We start from the raw sequence: 27194 nt of genomic DNA, 5'->3' as shown, positions 1-27194 counted from the left end.
TCGCTATGGAAGATTTTAAAGCATCTTCCAAGGGTGCTTGTTTTGGGGCAGGCAGGGAGAAAGCATTCAAAGCTGGAAATACAATTGCAAAGGAGTTCTTTGATGTTCAGGCGCAGGTGAGTGCCGCTGCCTACCTGTGTGCAGCCCGATTCGTAACCTGAGGGGGATCTCTGGCATGTGTCTCATTTTGAATGTTCCCACCGAGCTGAGGATGTCCAGGGACATGTTGGCTATCTCAGCCGCGTGCTTGTTTCCGTTCCGTTTTGGAAGCCCTGAGGCAACCATGTAGGCATCACCAATTGTCTCCACCTAGCAAATACCATTACATTAAAAAATAAATAAATGAATTGAAAAAGATGGAAAAGAGTCGTAGAATAAAACTACAAGAGTGGCTGACCTACAGACAGTTTGATCCTCATGCCCAGGTACTCCTCACCTTGTAAACATCATGGTTTCCAAGAACAGCATCAAACAGCGTGTAAAGGTCATTCAGAAGGTCAACTACTTCAATGGGTTCACTGAGGGCTGAAATGGTTGTGAAGCCCACGATGTCGCTGAAGTAGATGGTCACCTGGTCAAAATACTCTGGCTCCACAGTGCCACCAGTCTTGAGGGCTTCTGCCACTGATCTGAAATAACAACGCAAGCAAAGATGACGGGGCACAAATCCTTTTGTGGTACATGCCCAAGAGCTCAGACACTATTGTCCTACTGTGCTCAAAAGATCTTCCACTAAATAGAAGGTTCTATATGGCTGTAACATTGATTAAAGTTTCTTACTTTGGTTGGAAGGTGCTTGCCAAAGTTGGCAGTCAGCTCTGCAATCTTGCTTACTTCTGGGGAACTCTTTTGTCCACTCTAGCTATGGGGTTTTTTTACCATATAAAGTACCAGTACTTACGGGGGGAGCATCTGTGACAGTAGTTTGTCTGTCTTCTGTTTTTCAATCTCTAGCTCTTCAGTCCGCTCCCTAATTAAATCTTCCAGGTTGCTCGAATACTGCTCAAGCATCCTGAGCATTGAGTCAATGATATTGGTCTTTTTCCCTTTGTTGATGGTTTTGAACTGGAAAATCAAACTGGAGAGTTATTTCTCCATCTCATTACACCATTGTAGCACTCTAAGTTTGGAAAGGAACAAAAAGCAAACACTTATTTTAAAGGGACAATGCCAAAGGCTGGCTTTGTCAGTGGCAAGAGTTCAACAATGAAGGAGAAAGGCAAACTAGAGGGTGAATTTGCATCAATAACTATGGAAGCTGCCCAGGAGCGTGTTGCTCCGCTATGAACTTTCAGTGAGGGTTAAGTGAAACACTGCCTTCCACGAGATGACAACAGGTATGTGAGTTGTTATGGAGTCCTATCATGCTGCAGATTTGCATCCTCATTTATCCCATGACTAACCTTTAGGGAAACTTGCAGCCCTTTGCATTCAGAGGTGCAAATTTCAGGGCATTAGCAACACTTAACAACCAGCTTAAGTATTACTGGTCTTAAATCCACCTTTGCACACTGGCATGTATGTGTACTGCCACCTTCCGTCCCCAACTCCTCATTGAGTTGTGCTTTCTCCTCTTGACCTGAAGCTGAGCCTCTGGACCATTTGGATAATCTGTGGCTTCAGAAGCTGCCTTAAACTCAACAGTGGAGCCACATGGGTGTAACATTATTCACAGTTTCATAGAACTGAAAGGTGAAAATTATGGATATTGGTTTACCTAGTTCGACCTTATAAGAACATAGGAACAGTACTGCTGGATCAGACAAGGGGTTTATTTTGCCAGTACCTGTCCATGAGACTGGCCGGTAACAGACGTCTGGGAAAGCTGTTCAAACAGGGCTCAGGTACAGTTATATTTCCTTGGGATATGCTCCCAGCCTCCACCAATCTGCAGTTCAGAGACCTCCTATGCCAACCATTGCATCTTTGTGTTTAACAGCCTTTGGTGAATTTTCCTTTTGAATTAATCACCTTTTAAATACTTTAGAAGATCAAAAAACATATCGATCTGAAGGTGCTATCATAATTTACAGATCTTTGATCTCCATGAGACCATCCCCGCAGGTACACTGCAAATGTGAAGTCGCCAAGCCTAAGCCCAGCCTGCTTCACACCCCACGTGGTGGTGCCATGGCAGCCCAAGTTCAGGACAAAGTGTAAGCCAGACAACATGAACCATAAAATAATCCAATAGCAAAGGCAAGACTAGAGCTCTGGGACTTCTTCAATCATTATTTAAGGGCTCACTTAAAGAAAACAAACACACTTTCCTGCCAAGTGCAAACAAAGGATTGCACCTGCTGCTTTATTCACCGACCTTAAGAAATACCTCCTCAAAGGTTGGGCGTCGTTCGGGGGCTTCACCCCAGCATTGCTTCATTACCTGGATGCACTCCAGGGGGGCCAACTCAGGAGCTACGTTTGGGCGGCAGAGGGGAGGGGGCTTCTTCACTTTCTTTATAATTTCTGTGACAAAGAGAAGAATGGGAAGCACACTGTGAGATGGAGGGTCTTGGTGGGGACAAAGGACATGGACTTCTTCACCTGTCCCTTGCTCGCTCCTTCAGCCATCACGGTTATTCCTCACCACCCAACGGCTGTGTCAAATGAAGCTGGGGGTTTCTGCTTTCCTCTGCTCGGAATCCCTTGGATTATTTAAAAGATAAGAGATTCATCTGCCTTCCTGTCCCCGGAGAACCAGGTTATGAGCAATAAAGTGGCTGAATGGGGGAAGGTTGTGTGACAGATGGATGTGTGAGCCTGCAGGCTTGTATTTAATGAAATTGCCTCTGATTCTCTCCATTAGGATCTGCAGTCCTCTGAGGGAGCAGAGGGTTATGGCCGAGCCCAGACAGGAAGGATACCGGCCTCTGACGCTTCATCGTTAACTGGGAACCAGTACATAGGAGGTTGATGGGAATGGAGACAGTGGAAAGTATTTTAAGGGGGAGAGTTTGGGTTCAAAACAACGTCTGGGAAGTGACTCCCTATCCAGAGGTGAAATAGGACTAATAAGGAACTGGTCTTGGGCTTTCAGACCCTGAGAAGTCAGTCCTTGAATCTGCGGTTTTTAGATAAAACAGCACTACAGCAAAGGAGCGGAGCTGCAGGTTTTGTTGACAGCTGAAGCACGGATGGGGGAGTGTGATGTCTGAACCCAACCCTGACTGCAATTTAGGTTTTTCTTAGTAAGAATATCCTGGAGGAAATGTGTTTTTTGTAAGCTAGAATGATATCTTCCTGTTTAAAAAAAAAAAAAACCAAAGTAATTGTATTTGAAGGTTTCGTTTTGCGTAGCGCAGAGCAGTCAAATGCAGTGAAAACCACCCTCTTTCTGGCAGGAGCCCTGCATTTCCACATCTGTTACCATGAGTACCCAAGGCTTTTCAGTGTTGACAGTTTACTTTAAAGCTCGTTGGGTCATCCCACCATTCTCCACCAAATGAACTAAACAAACCTGGCCCAAATATTTCCAGGGGCAGCCAAGGGGAAATGCCTTCCCCAGACGGTTTTAAAGTTCACGCCATGAGTGAAAGCTCCTTGAGGATTAGGACGCAATGAGTAGAAATTCATCATTTTATCAGGTCAGGAAACTGGAGTGCACTACATACAACATTTGCTGGAGGTTCCCCATGGGGACTAGGTGGGGGGACACCTGTTAATTACATCATAGGCTACATCATAGGTCCAGCTCTGAATTACAGAGCATGTTGCATCATAATCACCATTGTCATTGCATTGTTGCAGCAGCTTGGGGCGCAGCAAGGTCAGGGCCCCATTTTTCCAGGCGCTGAATGGGCAGATGCTGAATGGCCATAACCCCACTTGGTGACTGTCCAGCTTAAAACGTGTTGAGAATGGCCTTTCACCGAAATCAGCTCTTTTTCGACTGTTCTCACCCCCTCCCTGTTCAAGTTACTTGTGACCTGACCCCGACTGCAGTGTGTTTGCTCTACCTATGCACGGACAGCACAGTTTGAACTAATGAGAGTTACACCGTGAGCAGTTCCTAAGGAGTTCACCTATTTGTTATTTCTGATACAAGCCACCTTCTATATGTCAGCGGGGTCATGATGTATCACTGATCTCTGCTGAAGAGAGAACCTCTTTAAATGGGGAAGTAATTAAGGAAAAATAGATGGGCAGATGGGCAAAACAGGATGCTAGTAAGGGGTCCAGTTCAAAAACCTTAACCCCCACGACATACCAAAAAGGGCCAATGAGTGGGAAGCAAAGGAGTTTCCAAGCTATGGGAAATTCTGCCATCAGATTTCACCCCACACCGTGATGGAAAGTCAAAGTTTTGACAGGGGAGTGGAGGTGCTGCGGGGGTCCGACTGCTGGCCAGCTCTGAAGCATCTCGGGGGGCACCCAGAGCTCCAAACCCATTGATAGCAGTGATGAGTCACGTACCGCGGCTGAGATCGGAACTACACATTTTGACGTTTATTATGGCTGTTTTGTTGAAAACAGCCTTTTGTCACTGAGAAAGGTCATGAGATTGGGACATTATTTCCATACTAAAGTTTTACCCAAGGGGCTTGGCCAGATGTTTTTTGAGCGCTCTGTGTAAAGCCTTAAAAATGTACTGAAATAGTTGCCTACCTTCAGCTGAGAGTTCTGACATGCAGTATGGAGGACCCCGAACAATCACTTCTTGTAGGATGATAGCGAAGCTGTAAATGTCCCCTTTGAACGTGCCTTTTCTGTGCATGTCTGGGTCTCTCAGTAACTCAGGAGCTGTCCAGAGCAATTCTAAAAACACCAAAAGCATCACATTTCTTACACTTGAGCTCAGACTATCGCAAATCAAGTGCTTAAATTAACACATTTATTTTCAGTCATTTGAGGAAAGGTTGGAACATACTTCATTATTTACTGCATCAAGTCTTTTATTTCTTGTGATGTGTTAGAAATATTAAACTTCCATCCTGGCAAAAAAATTTAATTTTCTAAATTTCACTCTCCCTTTTAAAAAAATTTTGCTATACCAACAATTTACATGCTAAAACACCAACCTTGACCAGTAAATATATTCTGTAGTTCTTCTTAGATGAATGTAGTTTCTGTGAAAGCAGTTTGTGGCAGTTTGAAATACAGTTAGTCTTTGTTATCCAATAGTTCAAGTGACAAAAGACACAGTTGTAAAACATACCCAGCCTCATCAAGAAATGACTCTTCTTCAAACCGGGATATTGTTACCCTGGTAACTGTGCATTCTGAGTAACGGGAATAAGGAACGTTTCAGCTACTGCCATATATATAACTTTTGCAAGGGAGGAGAAGATCGCCTTCTGGCAACTGCCCTATCTGAGACACTAGAAATGTGTAAGAACCAAATCCTGTGACAGAGGGATCAAAACACTACGTACTACTCGAAACCAGGTTTCAAGAATAAACTGGGATACCAGAGGAACCCCAAGGCAATGGCCAGGTGAAAGGAATCCTGTCAAGGTCTCCAAACCTGGTCCCACGAGATGCTGTCCCTAAGTGGTGGGAATGTCATATGGCAGCCTCTGGTGACTGGCCTGTAGAGGACCTGTTGCAAAGACACCTGTATCATCTTGTGTTTCACATGGCTTAGTTTTACAAAACAAGGCTCTTTACATTCAGGTTAACCTAAAACTTCAAATATAGGGCTGGGGCTAAGGATGTGAAGCCAATTTCACCAGTGACAGAAATTCAGGATTGATCAGATTTCAGGGGCACTTAAATCCTTCTCCAACTACGACAAATACTTGCTTACAATAAAATCTTTTTTCCTTACCATGACACTCTGCTATTCACTTTCAGGAAGTCTGAAAAAACTTTGCTTATCTTTTCCTGTAACAATGCATGGTATAGAGGTAACTAGAAGTCGTGAGACTGAGCACATAAATCCTATGGATTCAATCCACTGGCCTGCAATTGCATTAGGACAAGCATCTGTTAAATCAATGGACAAATTCCGGAACGAAACGGGAGACCTGATTACCCGGGACACGGAGAAGGCGGAGGTACTCAATGACTTTTTTGCCTTGGTTTTCACCAGCAAGTGCCCAAGCCTCACCACCCAAGCCGCAGAAGGCAAAGGCAGGGACTGGGAGAATGAAGAGCTGCCCACTGTGGGAGAACATCAGGTTCGAGACCATCTAAGGCACCTGAAGGTGCCCAAGTCCATGGGACCCGATGAGATCCATCCGCGGGTCCTGAGGGAACTGGCAGATGAAGTTGCTAAGCCGCTATCCATCGTATTTGGGAAGTGGTGGCAGTCCGGTGAAGTTCCCACTGACTGGAAAAGGGGAAACATAACCCCCATTTTTAAAAAGGGAAGAAAGGAAGACCCAGGGAACTCCAGGCCAGTCAGTCTCACCTCTGTGCCTGGGAAGATCATGGAACAGATCCTCCTGGAAGCTATGCTAAGGCACAGGGAGGACAGGGAGGTGATTCGAGACAGCCAGCATGGCTTCACCAAGGGCAAGTCCTGCCTGACCAACCTAGTGGCCTTCTATGATGGAGTGACTACATCAGTGGACACGGGAAGGGCTACAGGTGTCGTCTGTCTGGACCTCTGTAAGGCCTTTGACACGGTCCCCCACAACATCCTTCTCTCTCAACTGGAGAGGGATGGATTTGATGGGTGGACTGTCCGGTGGGTGAGGAATTGGTTGGATGGTCCCATCCAGAGGGCAGTGGTCAACGGCTCAATGTCCAGATGGAGGTTGGTGATGAGTGGCGTCCCGCAGGGGTCCGTATTGGGACCGGTACTGTTTAATATCTTCATCAATGACACAGACAGTGGGATCGAGTGCACCCTCAGCAAGTTTGCAGATGACACCAAGCTGAGTGGTGCGGTCAACACGCCAGAGGGACGGGATGCCATCCAGAGGGACCTGGACAAGCTCCAGAAGTGGGCCTGTGTGAACCTCATGAGGTTCAACAAGGCCAAGGGCAAGGTCCTGCCCCTGGGTCGGGGCAACCCCCGGTATCACTACAGGCTGGGGGATGAAGGGATGGAGAGCAGCCCTGCCGAGAAGGACTTGGGGGTACTGGGGGATGAAAAGCTGGACACGAGCCGGCAATGTGCGCTCGCAGCCCAGAAGGCCAATCATATCCTGGGCTGCATCCAAAGCAGCGTGGCCAGCAGGTCGAGGGAGGGGATTCTGCCCCTCTGCTCTGCTCTGGTGAGACCCCCCCTGGAGCACTGCGTCCAGCTCTGGAGCCCTCAGCAGAAGAAAGACACGGACCTGTTGGAGCGGGTCCAGAGGAGGGTCACAGAAATGATCAGGGGGATGGAACACCTCTGCTATGGAGAAAGGCTGAGAGAGTTGGGGTTGTTCAGCCTGGAGAAGAGAAGGCTCCGGGGAGACCTTACTGCAGCCTGTCAGTACTTAAAGGGGGCTGATAAGAAAGATGGGGACAGACTTTTTAGCAGGGCCTGTTGCGACAGGACAAGGGGGAATGGCTTTAAACTAAAGGGGAGTAGATTTAGACTAGATCTAAGGAAGAAATGTTTTACGCTGAGGGTGGTGAGACACTGGCCCAGGTTGCCCAGAGAGGTGGTGGATGCCCCATCCCTGGAAACATTCCAGGTCAGGCTGGACGGGGCTCTGAGCAACCTGCTCTAGTTGAAGATGTCCCTGCCCATGGCAGGGGGGTTGGACTAGATGACCTTTAGAGGTCCCTTCCAACCCAAACTGTTCTATGATTCTATGAAATATTTCCTAAAAAATTTTTCCTTATGGCACCTACCTTCTGGGGGTGGCTGAGTATACAGGCATTTCTGTGCTTCTAAGAGTTCATTATAACCATAGTCAGTGATCTTCAGCACAAACCGGCCATCCACAACACAGTTACGAGACTTGAGACGTCCATGAGCAAAATCTTGGTGGTGCAAATATCTAATTCCCTATGAAACACAGAAAAGATTGAGGCTGTTCCTTAAGAATTATATTATCCATCAGCATTCAGAGACACCAAGCCAAATTGTCACCTTAGATGGCATCAGATACAGCATTGACTCTATGTCGAATGCAGTCCTGATCAACGCAAGAAACTATGGGAAAAGTTCAGGAATGGATTAGGAACAATAATTAGGTTAGCTGCACCCTAAAGTAATACTGGAAAGGACTGGCAGCTTCAGGAACAGATGCCTCCCTCTGTAGCCCTAGGACTCATTGCACTCGGAAGTTGTACTTTTAAACAAGGTTAAAAAGGTGGGCACAGGTGGTACCCAATGGTTAGGTCAAGGGAAGCCATTAAGAGCTGGATGCTCTTACCCAGCTCCCTCAAGGAGGATCAGAAGGTGGATCATGGGCTGTAAGAATGGTTCTGGCAGTCTACCCTCTGTAGGCCACCTGTCCCAGATTGGTAGTTCACCGTTAGGGGATGAAAACACATGGGACATGATTTGAAATGCGTGAACACTCTTCTAAAGTGACCATACGTGTAGCCATCCTGCGACAGGGGATGTCTACGGTTTGGTTCTATGGTGGATGCATTTCTGATTTATGACAAGAAAGGGCCTTTGGAAAGCAGGAATTTGTCACCAAATTCATTGTCCTAGGTCATCAGTTCTAGCCTGATGTGTAGTTTTAACCTCTCATCCTGCTGCACGGATATAGTCCTGTTACCCGAATAGTGCTTCTCTCAGATGGTAACAAAACAGGAATAAGAGGTCTCCGTTAGAAGACCCTGTGTACCGGTATAATTACATTCACATTGGTTTTCCCTGCATTACTATAAAAATCCCAAAGTCCTGGATGAAATAGCTATGTCAATATAAAGTCACATGCAGGTCATGCCTCAGCAGGAGCAATGGATTTACTTTAATTAGATCCATCAAGAGAGAGGACTTGAACATCCAATCCAGTTTCATATCTTCACTTCTCAGCAAGTCCTCCAGGCTTCCTCGGGAGCAGTACTCCATCACTATGGCAAAGATGCCACAGTCAGAGAAAAAGCCCAGGAACAGATTCACATTTTCATGACGCAGACCTTTCATCTGAAACAAAACAGTGAATCACAAGAGACCAAGTCAGCCAGACAGCTGCTCAGCAGCTTCTTTCTATCATTAGATGTCCTTACCATTTCTGTACTCCCAAACAGTCTTTCACACAAGGATGGGGAAGCAAACAACCTTTTTGCTGCTTGCTTTCAGCTACCCTACACTCTTTTTAAGCTTTGCTTTTCTTCATCTATCCATTAAGACAAAGAAAGCAAGATAGCAAAAGCAAACTGAACAGAAAGTTGTTTTTCTTTAGACAAGCTGGATTGGATCTTTCACTAGGACAAAATGGGCTTGGGTAAATTGAGTTCAGCATGTGGAGTCTTGCTCCAGCTCTGGTCTGATCTGGAAAGCAATACCATGCCTGGAGGATCCAAAGTCATCCATCAATGGTGCCTCTGGAGACATGCCCTGGTAAATTTGTTATATTTATATGCATAAAAATGCCACTCCTATGTTAGCAGTAGCTGCCAACAACTAATGGCCTTGAATTTGGAAAATAAATGTGTTTCCTTGTCATTGAGGAACAATAATAAAATTGAAGGCTAAAAGTAAACTTCTGACAGGCATCTTAGCTGGAGACACAGAGCAAATCCCAGAGAAATGCATAACCGTGTCTGCGCCACACTGTTAGGCAGTCAACGAATAACACATGAAAATAGCTACCAGTGCATCATCCTGCCCTGACACAGGCAGGGGTGGTTTCCTCCAAACCACTCTGCCTTTGTAGACAAGGCCACTCAGAGGACTCATTGTACATTCAGCTTTGCACCAGCTTTGAAGTGCCAGGTCCAGGGTGGGGTTTTGCAAGCTGCTGACTCTGACGCGTGGATCATTGGTAAGTTTGTCAGATGCAATCGTGCGTGGTCCATTCCACCAGATCTCACCAGGCAAGACTCATTGACAGCCATGGCGCATGATTCAATGGATAAACAGGAGACAAGGAGAATAAAAATACCCTGCAGTCACAAAGATCCCCCGAGCAACCTTCCCTCCACATGCCCATCCTCTGTTCCTACCTTCCTCAAGACGCTGGTGGAGCTTTGCCGCAGATTGTGAACTGCTCCCGTCTCAAATTTTTTCAGCCACACCCAGTCTCCCTGTTCACAATACAGGTGGGTGAATGATAGAGCAGATCTCTGAGCGACAGCTAGCATTGGGACCTAGGTCTGAATTGCAGATCCTTGACTTTGAAAGTGGCTGGGGATTTTCAATGTTCTCGGCAGCAGATTCTTTCTATATTGCACCCAAATAAAAATATCCCCAGGAAACCTTCAAAAAAATGGGGTGAGGCAGGACCTTCACCTGGATCAGAACTTCATACCTGGAAGGTGTATAAGTATCTGATAAACAATGATAAATGGATTAAAAAGGAAAGTAACTCTGTCCAAAGCTTTTCTCTGGCATTTATGATCCAGTTTATTTTGCTCCTTTTCAGGAAAAATTGTCATGTCATTTTTTCAAAAAGCTGTATTTTTAGGAAAGAACTAATGGATGGGGTGAGTTTTCTTGGCCCTTGCCTCTCCCTAAACTCCATACGGTCCTATTAGCACAAAGGACAATCTGATAGCCTTTATTCTGTGTATTTGGGTCCAGTCTTGTAAGAAAGGTCCTTATTAGGTATGTCACCATCTAAAGGCCCTGTCTTGTAAGAAAGGTTCTTCACAGTGCCTTTAGGTGGTGACATCTCTAACAGGGACCAGACCCAGCAACACTACATTGGGATGTCGAATACCACCACCCTGCACGACTCCAAGTGTCAGGGTGAGGGTTGGGGTAGAGTCACCTTAAACGCTGGTAAGTCCCTGCTTGGGAGTAACTTATTTTTACCCTCAGGGTCTGTCAGCAGTATTCACATCTTGGGATATACTTTACTGCAGCCCAAGGCTTTCTCCTCTTGAGCAGCTCAGTGAACAGAAGCGGTGGGAGGAGGCTGCACAAGGTCCCTACCTACCTCATACAAAGCCACATTGGAGGTTTCATGGGTGGCAGCTGCGCTTTTCAAGGAAAAGGAGCGAGTTACGGATTTCAGGCTTCTGCTGTTGGCTGCTACGCTGTTTGCATCAGTCAGACTGTCCAAGGTCGGCCTCTGGAAGGCAAGGAAAGCAGGTGCAAGACAGTTACCACCTTTGGATGTAAACCTCCATTCCAGCTCTGCTTCAGGCCATACATTTCATCCATGATAGCAACCTCCCAAACCTGCCAAACTTCCCAACTCACCTCTCTGAATACCTCTAAAAGGCTCATAAGGTTGACCCTGTTTAGTACCTTGAAACACTACAGCAGCATTTTAGGTGATGGAAATGCTGTGGCTCGGGGGAGACACCAGATGAGGCAGGTATCTCAGGGAAGTTTCTCTTCTGGCATAGGTAAGAAGCCTATATCTGTGCCAGTGACTTAGGCAAAGGGATTGCTCCAGAGCAGTCCGGATCTTTGGCATGGTCCTGGGCATGGCTCTGGCCTATGCCAAACACTCCCCCAGGCAAATCCCCAGCTCTGGGCAGGAGCCAGCACAGGCCAGGAATGGTTCCCAATAGGTAGTCTGGATGCAGACACTTTATTTTAGAGTGTAAGACGGTTTAGTTATATGGACATGAACTGTGCTACTCCATCCAACCTCAAGAACAAAGAATAAGCCCTGGCTGTTAGAATAAACACAACCAAGGGTACTATTTTACATCACTGTAATAACTCTGACACTGCATGTGCATCTAATCTGAGACTCAAAACCACTCAGCATATGGGCATTTTTCTGATATGCAGGGGAAAATGAGTCATGGAGAAGTGAATAACCTTCCCAGAGCTTCATGAAAATACCACACAGCAAACCTGTCTTTGAGTGTCCCACCAGATTACTTTCACGAGTGGAAGGACTTACCTTTTTATATATGTCTGGGTTGATGAAAACGAGGTCATCCAAGGTCATTATTATCTTGTTAGGTCCCCTGAATAGCTGGCTGTTCAGGATACTACGCCTGCAAGATTTGGAGAGTCACAGTTAACATTTTTAGGTAGGTAACCAGTTTACACCACCTCTGAGTCCCCCACATCTGGCTTCCCTGCAGTATTAGGAAAGTGCAGCATGTGGTGTGGCAGTGGGGATGGACATGGGTGAAAGCAGTTGAGAAATCACGATGCCCTGATTCGGACTGAAATCCCCCGAGTCAAGGGTTATCCAATTCACAGACTACAAAAGCTATAAACTCAAAGGGTCTCATCACAAATAGACATCTTGAGTCAATCTGGTTACAAATATGAATCGGATGTGTATGTAATGCATACTTTGTTTTCCTTGGTTTTATTTTTCATATCCCAAATCATTCTCCATTAGGAGAGAATAGTAGGTTTTATTAGACCAGCCAATCTGGCTGGTGAACAAACAGTTCTCAGGCACACCAGCCTTTTTTAGGGACTGAAACCGAACCACGGGAAAATTTATAAAAGCTGCCTGGACACAAGTTATCATCAGAATGTGCTGGCTGAGTCTCTACATTGTAGCATGGTGCAGTATGATGCACACAGCAAGATACCCCCTTGTAATGACTGCAAGCTCATACAGAGGGAAAAGCTACAGGGGATGAGCAGCTTGGCATGCATAGCGTAGTGCAATGCAGCGTGGAGGTCTTGGAAGCAGTATTGCTGAACCAGTGCTGTTTCTCTTGGTCAGGAGTAATTAGATCAAGAAGATGACTGTGCTGATTCAGATCTACTTCTTCCAGGACCTGAGCCAGATGGGATGTCTATCATGCACTGTGTAACACAGGACAAATGTGCTTCTGGCATCTCCACAGGATGCTGCTGCCCGTTTTCCAAGGGATGACTCTCTGCACTCCTTGATAGGTTACCAGATTTACAGAACTTTCTCTCTTACTGAGAGAAAATTCAGCATAGTTGTCAGACCAGCAAAGACACTATCTGTTGCTTGACTGCATCTTGCTACTTGCCCAGCGTCTCTTGAATTTGCAAGGCAGAAGAGACCACAAGAAACGGTGCACTGTCAAGGACTACATATTCATGGCGTAGTTCAAACAGGCTTACGTCCACTTCGTGCAAACCAATACAAAACATTCCAGAGTTTCATTGTTAGTTTTTAGCTGGGATTCATCTGACACTAATACCCAACACATGGCCATCTTAGGGGCTCAGGGAAGAGGCAGAAGTCACACCCCATCATTTTGAAGCCACTATTTCAATGGACATCGAGGTCTAACACTGAGCACGAAGCACACTATATCTATTAGACAGTCAAAAACTCATCAAGCCGGAACAGAGGAGGGAAAGGAAAGGTCCCCCATTGCCCTCAATGTCACTTTTTTTGCTTAAGGAACTTTGTTTACACTACAGCAGATGTCTGATCTGCACACACCTAAGACTTTTCCTGATGAGGTGGGCAATAGGATGCCTTTTGCCAACTGTACTGTAGAAGGAATCCATTTTACAAAATATCCATACATCACCACAATTCACTTTTCCACTGCATGTACCACTCTGGGCATTTTAGAAGAGCACAGACAGCTTTTTGGAGTTCAGAGGGAGCCTTGGCCACATAACCACAGGCATCACCTGAGGTGATTTGTTATAATCTTTCTCTAACCTCTTTGTCCCAAGCCACCCAACTCATCTTCATGCAAAAAGTGCATCACTTATGTACCTTTCACCTGCCCACCTGAAAACCTTGCTTGGTCAATCACATCCTCTCCCCCAAGCATGGAGGAAAGCACCCCTCTGCTGAAAGCAAAGCACAGAGAGTAGAGTGACTCATTTAAGGTCATGCAGCAGATCCCTGGCAGAGCTAAGACCAGGGCTCCCACGTTTAAACTCAGACCATGCTGTGGTTTAAATTTAGTTCCAGACATGCCCTTTCCTAACATAAATCACTGTCTGAGTCATGCTAGACTTTTTTTCTTCCCTTGCAGATGGCCATACATCTTTACTTGTGACTGAGCCTTCCCAAGCATAGTCTGGTACTTGTGGAACAGCTTACGAGTAGGCAGAAAGATTGTCTTTTATTTACGTAATTGTAGAGGCTGGTGGCCAAGGAATAGAGCAGGGTTTTACAGTGCGGGTGGATGGAGGCAACCTCTTCAGTGCCTGCAATTATAAGATATCAGAAGCAGCTGTGTGTTATAAGCAGGGGAGCTGTTTGGGGTGTTGCTTGCTGGGTGGCCTTATATCATCTGGGTTTGGAGGGATGATTCAGGATTGGAGAGAAAAACATGTTTTGGGATGATTTGAGAGGCAAAGCTGGATGGGAAAATCCAGGAACCCTGCTCTGTTGAACTCATTGTTGCTGAGTAAATATGCCTTCTAATTCCAGTCTAATTTCAGTTTAATTTCAGTCATGTACCATGTAGACATCAATAATGAGAGACAGATTACACCAAGGGCCTGTTTGGAGCAGATTACCTTAGGTTATGGCCATAGCGTCCTTGCCAAAGAACAACCCATAGCTCCTGGACCAACCAGTCCATGCTGGCTCATGTCCACCTTGGATATAGAGTCAGGACACAAGTGTGACCTATGCAATTGTTGGAAACTGTCCCTTCCCCAGCAGACTACTTCATTTGCTCCAAAGATCCCATGCCCAGACCGTGCAACGCGAATGACCAGGGAGCTGGACTCCAGTTCAAAACAGGGAGTGAATCAGCTTGGTAATAAAGAGGTATCCTAATTAATTGCTCCAAACCCTCTCCAGAGATATTCTCTCTCTCTTTAGTACATGGAGAAAGTAAAGAGGCTGAGCCCAGGTGCTTCATAGCTAACATGATTGTATTAGGGACAGAAATCCAGGCAAGAATGATCTGGAGTAAGAAAAAGACATTTAACATGGCAGCCCACTTGTTCTCCACCCCGATGTTCTCAAAGCAGATTCCTGTCCTTGGTTTGTATGGCATGCTTTGCGCTCCCAAAGTGATAGTCACCTTCATAATGCTTCAGAGCCATCACCCAGCTAATCCTTCCAGCAACAGACTGCGATGTTCTTCCAAACCTGGACCGGATTAAGGGTAAAATGGCTGCTCCTGAGACTGCAGAACCAATGCCCACATTGCTCAAGCCACTATCACTTAATAAAGTGAAGAGATATGTGGCTGGAGAGCAAAGGCCACAATCAAACCTGCTATGTGTTCACACGGTCTAAACTGCTGGCTAAAGTGCAAGTCTCCCACAGAAGCTAAAAGTGGCACCAAATCAGGTACGTACTGCAGTTCTCACCTGATGAGAGAAGCCAGGCCCACAGCAACAAGCACCAGGGCAAATATCAGCATAACTCCCCACATCATGACTGTAGGCTCAATCCCTGTGCAAAGAGGGGAAAAGAATCAGTGAATTAGAAAATCCCTTTGATTTAGGCAATAATATGGAAAATATCAACACCAGACCATTAGACTACAAGGTCAAATATTCAGCCAGGAGAATGCTAGAAAATAATTTTGATGCAATGTTAATTTGTGAATAAATACTTACTGACCTTATTTACATGAGACTGCAACTACTTTAATTATTTATTTCCACACACTTTTTTTCTATACCAGACCTAGAGCCCTGGATCAGTGGAAAAGTAGTTTTTCTTCAAGTAAATAAAGACTGGACTCACAGGGAAATATTAAGTCTTAGAGCCAGCTTCTGCAAAGTTCATAACTTTTGAACATTTGACCCTCTTCTCTCCAGGAACTGAAACACTGAATAATCTTTATCATGTGGTACCAAACTGATGGCCAGCGTGAGTCACCAGCCCATCTGGGACTTTTCATTCCCTGCTACAGATTTCTAATGCTGAAAAGAGCAGAAGAGAAGGAGGAGAAGGCTGATGTCTCCCTCGATGGGCCCATCAAGAGAAAGTACTGGAGACACATACTTTGCTCGTGAGTGTCTTTGCTAGAGAGCTAAGGAAAGCTGACATGAGTGGATGAGCTGAATTCCAGTGGGAAGTGCTGTCTCTGTCTCTTCTGTCATCTGTTTATTTCTATTTTATTCTGTCTGTGTTCAGAGATCCTTAAACACAAACAAGCGTGGAGGAATTTGGGTTGATAAAAGGTTCATGATTCTAAGTCACTCCTGCACCTAAATCACAGGTCTTTTTGCAAACACCGAGACCTAGAGCTTCCCAGTGAAAGCTGCAGGAATATTTGAAAATTAGTGTTCTTTTCAGGAACAGACAGAGCATTTTAGCTGAAATTTTCCTGACGGGTTTGGACTTACTTTCTGCTTCAGCCCAGGGCCCCAGTCCCTGGTTGTCCTCACACATACACTGGAACAGGTTGCCCAGGGAAGCTGTAGATGCCCCATCCCTGGAAGTGTTCAAGGTCAGGTTGGACGGGGCTTTGAGCAACCCGATCGATTGAAAGATGTCCCTGCCCATGGCAGGGGGGTTGGACTTGATGATCTTTAAAGGTTCCTTCCAACCTAAACCATTCAGTGATTCTGTAGTACCATGATTCTATACAAGGAGTCACTCTGCTTTCATGCTCCAGCCTGGAACTAGCCCTGTACACCTCCATCTGAGAAGAAATCCGGGCACAGTAGAGTGGATACTTCACACCCGTTTCTGCACCTTGCAGACAGCGTGGATGTAGACCAAGGTTTCACTCTACCAAAGTGCAATGGAGACACAGCCAGCTTTCTCCAAGAGGTGCTCGCCTTGAATACAGGAATGAGCAAGGCCACACCAAGCTGGCCTGGAGGCCAGGGTTTGTTCTTCATGCATAGACAATGTCAGAGTGTTGCAGTCCCCGTAAGAGCAGGTGACAGCAACCCAGTGTTCATCCCTAGGAGGCAAGGGAGCTGCTGAAGATGTGCCCCCCTCCAGAAGGACTAGTGTGAGTGTGAAGCCAGAACACACCCCATAAAGGTCTTGCACAATGCTAAATCCATGGAAAAGGAGGGACTGGATCAGCTGAGAGGCAGACTTGCAGTAGACCTAGTGCTCTGGAGCTGTGGTTGCCTGCTAGGAAACTTGTTATTAAAGAGAGAATGAGCTTTGAATAACCCAGTCACAGGGGCATGGGTTGGTTTTCTTGCTGGGCAAAGGAGCAAATGTCTCCTGGACAAACCAGTGATGAAGTCTAGGGGTATAAAAGTCCCATCTCACACCTCTGCATGGCCTTCTAACATTTTCAGAGAGAATCTGTAATCCAGACCACAATGTGGTAGGAATAATGTGGAGTTTGTTAAGGCTGTGTTCTGCATTCAATCAGGGTTTTTTTACTGGCGCTGTCTCCTAAGCTTCCTCAGGTAGCCCTCAGAGACTCTGCTGTCTGAACAAATCTCCTCTGAGAAAGAGCCTCAGAGAAATTCTTTTGCTTATTACCATTGCATTTTAGAACCTAAAAGTGCTTGACCATACTTTAGAGGACTGTAAGGCAGCGTGGTACTTGAAAGGCAGTGCAGAAAACCAAGGAATAGCAAAGGGTCTCTCCCTGATCATGTCCTTTGCTTGAAGCAGGGTCACAGTTACACATCATGCCATGAGGATTCTTTCACAGTTGGAAAACATCCAAACCCAATTTTATTCACTGAAGCAGCATCTGATAAGCTGAGAGCAAGAGCTAGTTGAAGCACAAAATTCACTGGGGTGAACAAGAGACAGTAAAAGGACAAGAGAAGTAAAAAATAAACACCCAGATAAACAAACCCTAAGGAATAGGAGATAGCGAAAGCAACAGCAAAGACCAGAGCGCTCATGTCACTGACGGATGCTTGAGGAAGCTCAACCAGAACTTTATAACTAATCAGAAGTGAAAGAAAGGTTATCACGGGCTCATGGGAAAGAGCAAACTTACGGCATACTTGAGGGGACTTGTGGGATTGTGTTAAACTCATTAGGGGACGCTTTAAGGGGACTTTGGGAGTATATGAAACTTCTTATGGGATGTTTAGAGGAAGGGAAAAAAATGGGGAAGGGGAGGGATGGGGGTGAGTTGGGGAGGCTCAAGCGTGGGATACTGGTCACGCATAAGCACGTTGTGCATTTTTCCAGCCAAACCCTGCACCTGATCATCACAATCTGTCCTACCTTCTTCTTAACCCCTGTTCCTGATTTTTTTTCCTGGATGAGGGTGCTCTTTATTCTGCCTGTGTGTGACATTTGCAGACTTCAAGTCAGCCTAACCAACGAGTAAGATAAGAGGTCCTGGAGCCTGCAACCCATGAGAGACCACAAGTCTGGAGACTGGCTCCTGCAGAGACCAGAGGGTTTGGGACCTGGCTATGGGGGAATTACAGGTCTGGACCACCTACCAGAGGATGCATTTGTGTGTGTGCAGGGGCTGGGGTTCTGACACGTGCTAGCGAGCTTGCAGCCTGGTTAGCTGGTACGTAAGAACAGGATCAGGCCGTTTGTGTTGTCCATGTTTCAGCAACGCTGGTTGTGGGTAGTGGTGCCTGTAAATGCATTGCTCTCCCGTATGTGTGAGTCTGTCGGTGACTGGCTGTGTCTGCATTGTGTGTGTGTGTGTGTGTGTGTGTGCTGGGTGCGCCTGCTCAGCCCCACTCCTGGTGGACCTGGGGTCAGGAACCACAGCAGCCTGGCAGCTTCAGATCCAACCCCCCTCCAACCCTAACTCCATACAAAAGCCAGACTGAGGCCTGGCTTTAATTCTTGTCATAAAATTCAGTCTCTGAAATAATAATAATAATAATAAATTACCGCTTCACTGACAAATGCCTAGAGCTTTATGCTTTTGTAAAGGTGTGAACATAAAATCTGATCTCTCTAAAAATTAGTGGGATTTTTCCATAGGCTGCAACGGGATGATAAATTGCTATGCAGTTCCTAGTAGCAGTGCAAAATTAGATCTATGGTAGCATTATATTTGTCTCTTCTATAGGCTGCCAGCTGCTGTAAGATCAGTGTATCTCCAATTTCCATGGAGCGACACTGATTTAAACCAGCTATGGCTAAGCCAAGGGGAATGTTTTTCTCAGCTGCTGAATGAAATATTCTGTAGATGTGGTTAATTTTGTCTGTTTAAGTCATATCCTGGAGCAGTAGGAGTAAATGCTTAGTATTATAAGTAAATATGTCAAGTGGAGGCTAGGTATCCTGCCCTGAGATTTTGGGTTCCCTGTGGACTTTAAAACTGCACCACAGTTGCCTCAATTTAAAAATAATAAGTAAAACCAGTGCCCAGTATTGCAAACCCAGGAAGCAGCGCAGATATCTCTGCCCCTAAGTCTTCAATTACCACCTCTGTTGACTACAGTAATCCAAATTATTTTGAGTAATGATCATCATCTTTTCTTGATGAGGTGAGCTCTGATGATCCTTAAAGCTGCATAGCTAACTGGGTAAAGAAGCTGGGGTTAACCAGGAGAGATGGTGAGAGCATCTGCTGTTGCGCAGCTCTCTTAGGCTGTCTTCACCGCAAATCCTCTTACTGCCCTGTCCCTCAGAAGGCCAGGGACACGCTCCTGGCTGGAGCCTCTGGCATATATTGATTGCTATCAAAATAGGCACATGTTGACTGTTAGACCTGGAAAATTCTTTCCAGCACACAACAGTGGCAACAACCTCATTGACCTAACAAGCAATAAGTGAGTCTTGTGGATCAATAGTGGGATCTCTGTATAGGAGTCCCACTACAAACAGCATGGTGACTGGTCGTATTTATATGAATTTCTTGAGTTTAGGGTTTTCTCTTTGGGGTGCTCTCCCCTGGAGTAAACGAAAAGATGAAATAAATAAGAAGCATGGACCCAATGCCATTTGACCCTGGTTTTTTGTCTTTCTTACCTCCAGTGCAGAGAACATCTGGATCAAACCAACAACTGAGGTCTGGCTTGGGTGGACCTCCGCTGGGAAAGTGGATGGCCCGGCCTAGGGACTTCACAGAGTTTGAAGACATGTCCAGCAAGTGGGTCGGGAAGAGCTGGTTCCCATGACCATCTGTGTCCAGTATCACGTAGTCACTCAGCCCCTTCCCACAGTTGTCTGTCTCTACCTGGTGACTGAATCCAGGGAAACTGAAGTTTTTTGTGTGCTCAGCTATGTTAGCTCCTGAGATTCTGACTCCTTTCCTCCGAGCACTGTCTATAGCCATTGCCATGAAGTAAATGGCATCATAGATTGTTCCAAAAAGTGGAGAAACCTAAAAATACAGGAGAAATTGAGGTCAGGATATACTGCTGCCAACCTCTGGTTTGAGATCTGTGGCAAAAGATGTCCCACCGGCTAAGCTGTAAACTCAAGAACTGAGGCACCTGAGCATTAAGGCTCACAGAGTAATGGGTTTGAAGAATCTTAGGCTGAAGGTAGCTCTGGATCGACCCAATATATGTGTGACTTCGAATATCTGTCTTTTCTTATGGTTGCTTCCCAAAACACAATTTCAAAATATTTTTAAAACCATGTAAAATTGCTTTATCATGGGAAGAGCCAAGACCCTGAGCCTGATGTTCAGCTGGCATTTTATCACAGCCTGCCTCAAAGCACTGTGCTAAAACATCTTCCACAAACAGAAGATCAGAGCCAGAAGTTCACCTCCCTACCCAGGTGGGAAAAATGTCATGCCCAAAGGATTGGTTCTCTCTGTCAGAGCATTGTTTATTCCTAAGGCATAAAAACCACAAAGCAGAGCCACAGCAAACTCATTCTCGGGGGTACCAGAGCCTTTTCTCCTCTCATTGCTCCCTTCCGTGCCAGACTTCATTTAGGAACCTAAAAATGTCCCCTCCCCTAAAAACACACATGGTGGCTTTTGCAATCATATGGTCATTCACAGTTGGTAGGTGAAGAGAGGTTATAGCCATATACATATAGCCATATACATATAGCCATATACATATATATATATAGCCATATACACTCATGATAAAATGAGGAGTGCTGTTGGGAGCTACAGAATTTGACATCTGTGGTGGGATTAGTTGACCAGATGTAGACACCTACAATGACAGCAACAACACCTACAACCTTAATATACTTAACCTGGGCTTTCATTATAGTGAAGGGAAAGAAATGAATACTTTCAAGGCATGATTCATCTCCTCCTAAAGTAGACATCCCTGCAGATCTGATAAATCATGCCTCAAAAATACTTATAATTTTTTTGAAAGATCATCTTGAGATTTGAAGATTAGCTCACCTGAATCCTGCATCTCTACACCAGTATGACAGATTCCACAATTCTTCTTGCAATGTTTACAAGGTCACAACTGACTTGGTTTTTTATAGGCTACTGGTGACATCTAGATAATTGTGCTGACAAAGAATAACTTTGACTATAGTGTTGAAAAGAATGAGGCAACAATGATCTTAAGAATTTCCCTCTAGAAGCATTCGGTATTTCGTTTGTCTGTCACATCCCTCCAAACTCTCAGGCATGTGGACATCTTATTCTGGTGCCTTAAAAGCTCCACGGACTTTATCCACCTTAGGAAACACCTCTTCAGCTTGGGCCTACTGCAGTTAGCATGTAGCAAACCAAATCTGAGAGCCTCAGAGACAACCCCTTTCTCCTGAATTTGCAGCACGGTCCTGCAGTTGAACTAACTGAGTTAGATTGCCAGACATTCAGGAGAAATATCCTTTCCAAACGAATGCAGACCACATCCAACTTTCACCATCTTTTTCTCAAAATGAAAGCACGCAGTCTGGGTTGTCTCTCACCTGTACTTTCTCTATTACTATTGCTTGTCTCATGTCTCCCATTACCACGTCCCAGAAAAGCCTGAGAGAAAGAATATTTACCTGGGTGGCTTCCAAATCCCTGGTTATTTCACCGCTTTCTTGAGCTTCCCTGAACGCATCATAGAAAGTCCTTTCTCCAGATGCCAGTGTGATAGTCAGCACAGCATCATATGCTTCCTGGAGCTTGCTGTCATTATCAAAGAGGTTGAATGAGTTGTTTTGGTAAGGAAGACTGTACAGTAAAGTGTCGTATGGAACAAAGACGTATCTTCCATCTGCTAGTCCCATTTCCAGAGCTTTTGTGAGTAAGGTGGCCTGTTCCTCCCCTCCAATGAGCACAGAATGCATGCACAGGAGTATAACTGAAACACAAGGATCGCAGACAATGTTGTTAATCCATTTTGGGTTTTCAACACCAAATAGTTCCCTCGCCCCCAATAAAAGAGCTGTCTGAACCGCTCTATCAGATCAGACTCTAATGGGCCCCCACCAATGTTATGTGCTGAGGAAGTTGGGAGCTGTACCAATTTTGTTCAACCTCTGGAGGTCTGCAACATCTAGCAAAGGAGGCTGTGAGCATTACCCATTCCTGGAGCCACACAGAAGGAGGAGTAGAGAGAAATTTTGGCAAAAGCGAGGCACAGGCAAACATGATGGGTAGTCATGGTCATTGTTGTCATTGACTGAGAGACATGAGCTTTCCCTTTTTGTGCCCTAAGCTGACAGACAACACACAGTCATTAGCAGTGCCCAAGCCCCACCCGTTCACCCTGTCACCATATATACAGATTTTAGGCTGGGCACCGTGTTGTGTTGCAACACCTGGTCGATGCCTGGCTGTCCCAGAGTCTGTGTCTGCCTGCAAAATGCCATGGGGCCAGTGTCCCCATGTCTGGTGGGGAGATCTGAAATACAGGTGTATCTGTTTAACAGGTTTTCCGCGGTGCTCACCAGCCCTTCATGAAAGGAAACACTCCTCAACTTTCATCCAAGACAGCATTTCAAAACTCAGTCAGTGAGAGGAGCAAAATAGGGCAATGATGAGAAGGAAAGTTGCAAGGAAGACCTGCCTGCTACTATACCAGGAGGGACCAGGATCTCTAGAGTAGCTGTGGTCTCTCCTTAGGAGAAAAAGTATCCTTGGCAAAGTAGAAGCTGAAGTGAACAAGAGCATTGTCAGGTTGCTCAATTACAGGAAAGAAACGGGTACTTCTAGGCAGTGATTCATCCCACACTGTAGCAGAGAGCTTAAGCTGGTCAGATGAATCATGTTTGAAGAAGGACTGGTTCTCTCCATTGGTTATGAAAGGAGCCCATCACCTCTAACTCACATGGAGAGCTGTGTTGGTGACGAGATGAACCCACCCAAGGTCAATTTGGCCTCAAGCATAGATTTGAGCACTGGTAAAACTCCAAGTTAGAAAACATCTTGCTACCCTTGTTAGTCTTTGGTATAAAAATCAAAGTCTTCATTAAAATGCATCCTCATCTGGATTCATAGTGCTGACTGCAGAGGTGTACATCCAGGATCAGAGTTCCATCACAGACTTCACAACAAGGTTCTGAACCAGAAAAACATGGCTTTTTTCCCACATTTTCTCAAGAGAAAAAAGATCATTCTTTACTACGTGCTGTACATCAACAAGGGCCCTTCCACTGCTGTAGTATGTGGTGTATAACACTGGATTTCACTTCTGATACCTTCATTGAACCCAGGTAGCAAAGACACAGCATCAAAGCATGAGATTTTTGATAATCCATAATCCAAAACACCATAAATATAAAACCTTCCTATAAACCCCTCTTTATACTTGACAGGGTCAAGCACAGACACCCATCTACTAAATATTACCTTTTCAGACAATCTGGACCCAATCTTTCACGTTGTAGAAGACTTTTTTGCCCTATCTCCATCACATACAAAATGCCCAACATTCTTTTACGTGAAGCCCTGGCTCCATTAAGGTCAGAGAGAAAATTCTGCTTGGCTTAAATGACTTCAAAATTTCATTTGCTAAGCTATGCCCATTGGATAACAATACAGTCCTACCCTGGAGAAAATAAAAAAAAAGGAATGAGACTCAAAGCACTTACTTCTAATGCCATCAACTTCTTTAATCTCATTCCAGGTGTCTTCAATGCCTTTTTCTCCTTTACGCACGGATGTAACAATGCTTACAGGAAGCCCCTGGCTCCTGAGTGCACTTGCTAACTTGTTGGCTGTGTCCATCCAAATATCTTCGTTGGAAGCAATGATGCCAACATTAGCCCAATAAAAATATTTCATTATTGTAAACAAAACTCGGGTTGGAGAGGGCAGGGTCCTTGCAAATGTAGGGTGGTGGATGGTGGAATCCAGTTTATAATTGATGCACATCCATGAGAAGATGGCTTTATTCCAGTTTTCCCCTAAAAGTGTAGCCACCTCACAGAAGCCAGGGTTCAGAGGGCCTATGAAAGCTGAGGAAAATTTTCCAAAGTCAATGAATCTAACCAGAGCTCTTGATGTCTTGCATTCTTCTTGCAGGACCACGTAATCCAGCCTGTGGCCAAGATCTAGTGAAGGATCTTTGCTTATTCGTTCCACTGCTAACCTGGCAGCCACATGGGGAAAGGCTTTGGAAAAGAAGGGGTCACAGTTCCAGGGTCCGAGCAGTCCAATTTTAAAAACAGAACAATGTGCTGGAGAGCAAAGTAGGATTATTCCCAACAGCAGCCACCAGAGAGCCCGGAAAAATATCTTGAATGAATTTCCAGTGTGGAACTGATGCAATCTAATGTGCCTTGACAGCACCCAGAACAAGCTGTTAGGACACAGTAGGAGAAATGACATTGTTTTACAATGACATTACCCAAATGACATTGGGTAGATCTGCGCCGAGTTCTTCAGGGAGCCAGGCAGCGCATTACCAGCTGCTGGAAGAAAAGCAGATTACATTTGCCTTCCTGTATAGGTATTTGTTCAGTGCATGTAGATACAGCTGAGTCGGCCCACATTACACAACAGTGCTCAAGGTGCAAGTCTATGAGGTGCCAAAACCCTGCACAGGCACGTGGACGCGCACCACACAAGCCACTGCGCCACGCAGACAAGCGTCCAACCAGCGTCCGTTAGACGTACCATAGCCCTTAAACGCACACTTATATAAACATTTTAAAGTGCTTTGCAATATATTCTGAAACCAGGCGGTGAAGAGTGAGTCTGCTTTGGTTGCAGCGTAAGCATAACCTGTGGTTTTGGTTCTTCGGAAGGATAATTCCCAAATCACACAGGCAATCACGCATATAAGAAAATAAACAGGTGAAATGCACTAGGTCAGCAACTTTTGCCAATCCAAAATCCTCAGGGAGTTCTGAATATGAATCAGAGCCCATACAAACATAAATATACACACGCACATATATAGAGCCATAAATACATATACTTAGAGATACATATGTATGTGCATATGATTTTAAAACTTTCTGAAAAGGTTTTTCAAGGACAACTCGTGGCAGAGTGTCTTAAACCTGGCAAAATGAAAGGTCGATAAACAGGTAATCACAAAATGAGGGAAAAGGCAGATTATGATTTGAATTTAGATAAAGAACTGTTAAATAACTGTCAGGGCAAAAGCTTTGTGTTCACTCTTGGCTTAAAATATTCTTGGTTAAAGACCAGGAGCCATAAGGTTTTTTTGGAATAACAGCCTCACCCTTCACAGCCAGGCACAGAAATCGCAAACCCACAACGGTCTCCCTGCCATCTGCAGTGTCGCCCCATGGCTTAGAAAATTTGCTGATCCAAGCAGGTTTGTGCTCTAAAAATAGCAGGCCCCTTACACCAGCTTACCTGTTCATTACTGGAGAAGTATTTTTATCCTGGATCCTCAGCCACCAAGACATGCAACGCAGAGCACCGCAATGCACCCGCAAGTCCTCTAGCCTTATGGAGAGAGACCTCCAGAAGGAACCACCCACCAGCTGAGCAGCTTCTCACCGGTGGCAGTGGCTGTCCTCGGACGTGGGTCCCACCTCAAGGACAGGTGATGAATGGTCAGCCTCCCCTGCAATTGCGCTTGGGTGCCCACCTCCTTCAGCTTCCTGCTTGCATGGGCCACTCCTACTGGGCGGGTGCTCTGGGACCCTCCACGCCATGTCAAAAGCTTCCTATGTCCCTTTTGGTGAGTGCCATCCTTCTCCTCCAGGGTTTCACAACCTGTGTTACGTCCCACCAAGCCCTTTGTCCCTCAGTGAAGGTCTTGCAGAGCTCCAAGGCTGCCTCACTCCGAACTGCCTCAATGCAGAGAGGTGCTCGTCTCTAACTTAGTAACTGTAGGGGTGGCATCTTAAAGCTCTGCCCTTGGATTAGTGGGATTTAGCTCCTGGGATCTGCCCCTGCAGAACAGCTCCTTAAGTCTCTGTGCACCGCAGCAGGGATAGCTCCTCTTCTGCCCTTGCGTTGGGTTTGTGTGGCAAGGTTTTGGTAGCAGGGGGGGCTACAGGGGTGGTTTCTGTGAGAAGCTGCTGGAAGCTTCCCCCATGTCTGATAGAGCCAACGCCAGCTGGCTCCAAGACGGACCCACTGCTGGCCAAGGCCGAGCCCATCAGTGACGGTGGTAGCGCCTCTGGGATAACATATTTAAGAAGGGGGGGAAAAAACTGCACAACACCAACAGCAATTGCAGCGGGAGAGAGGAGTGAGAACATGTGAGAGAAACAACTCTGCAGACACCAAGGTCAGGGAAGAAGGAGGGGGAGGAGGTGCTCCAGAGATTCCCCCACAGCCCATGGTGAAGACCATGGTGAGGCAGGCTGTCCCCCTGCAGCCCTCGGAGGTCCACGGTGGAGCAGATATCCACCTGCAGCCCGTGGAGGACCCCACGCCGGAGCAGGTGGATGCCCAAAGGAGGCTGTGACCCCGTGGGAAGCCCACACTGGAGCAGGCTCCTGGCAGGACCTGTGGACCCGTGGAGAGAGGGGCCCACACTGGAGCAGGTTTGCTGGCAGGACTTGTGACCCCGTGGGGGACCCACGCTGGAGCAGTCTGTTCCTGAAGGACTGCACCCCCTGGAAGGGACCCACACTGGAGCTGTCTGTTCCTGAAGGACTGCACCCCCTGGAAGGGACCCACACTGGAGCTGTCTGTTCCTGAAGGACTGCACCCCCTGGAAGGGACCCACGCTGGAGCAGTTCGTGAAGAACTGCAGCCCGTGGGAAGGCCTCACGCTGGAGAAGTTCCTGGAGGACTGTCTCCCGTGGGAGGGACCCCACGCTGGAGCAGGGGAAGAGTGTGAGGAGCCCTCCCCCTGAGGAGGAAGGAGCGGCAGAAACGTGTGATTGAACTGACCCCAACCCCCATTCCCCGTCCCCCTGCGCCGCTCGGGGGGGAGGAGGTAGAGAAAATCGGGAGTGAAGTTGAGCCCAGGAAGAAGGGAGGGGTGGGGGGAAGGTGTTTTTAAGATTTGTTTTTTATTTTCTCATTACCCTATTCTGATTTGATTGGTAATAAATTAAATTCATTTTCCTCAAGTCGAGCCTGTTTTGCCCGTGACGGTAATTGCTGAATGATCTCTCCCTGCCCTTATCTCGACCCATGAG

The 27194-nt window shown here is 46.1% G+C and overlaps 1 protein-coding gene across 1 annotated transcript in view; it reads right to left on the bottom strand.

The window, feature by feature from the left end:
• GUCY2F (guanylate cyclase 2F, retinal) overlaps nt 1-24447 on the bottom strand; it is a 48388-nt gene extending 23941 nt beyond the window's left edge. Inside the window, exons 1-14 of the mRNA XM_076332073.1 lie at nt 23709-24447; nt 21675-21976; nt 19719-20073; nt 15200-15284; nt 11865-11961; nt 10941-11075; nt 10006-10086; nt 8807-8983; nt 7732-7888; nt 4606-4755; nt 2318-2466; nt 902-1065; nt 437-629; nt 135-309 (exon numbers count right to left, since the gene is read on the bottom strand). Coding sequence (XP_076188188.1) covers nt 135-309; nt 437-629; nt 902-1065; nt 2318-2466; nt 4606-4755; nt 7732-7888; nt 8807-8983; nt 10006-10086; nt 10941-11075; nt 11865-11961; nt 15200-15284; nt 19719-20073; nt 21675-21976; nt 23709-24447 — 2959 coding nt within the window. The remainder of the gene's footprint in view (nt 1-134; nt 310-436; nt 630-901; nt 1066-2317; nt 2467-4605; nt 4756-7731; nt 7889-8806; nt 8984-10005; nt 10087-10940; nt 11076-11864; nt 11962-15199; nt 15285-19718; nt 20074-21674; nt 21977-23708) is intronic.
• Between the last annotated feature and the right edge of the window lie 2747 nt (nt 24448-27194).

The sequence above is a fragment of the Aptenodytes patagonicus genome, chromosome 1 (assembly GCF_965638725.1).
Source record: "Aptenodytes patagonicus chromosome 1, bAptPat1.pri.cur, whole genome shotgun sequence".
NCBI classification, from domain to species: Eukaryota; Metazoa; Chordata; class Aves; order Sphenisciformes; family Spheniscidae; genus Aptenodytes; species Aptenodytes patagonicus.
This window is presented reverse-complemented; position numbering and strand designations above follow the sequence as displayed.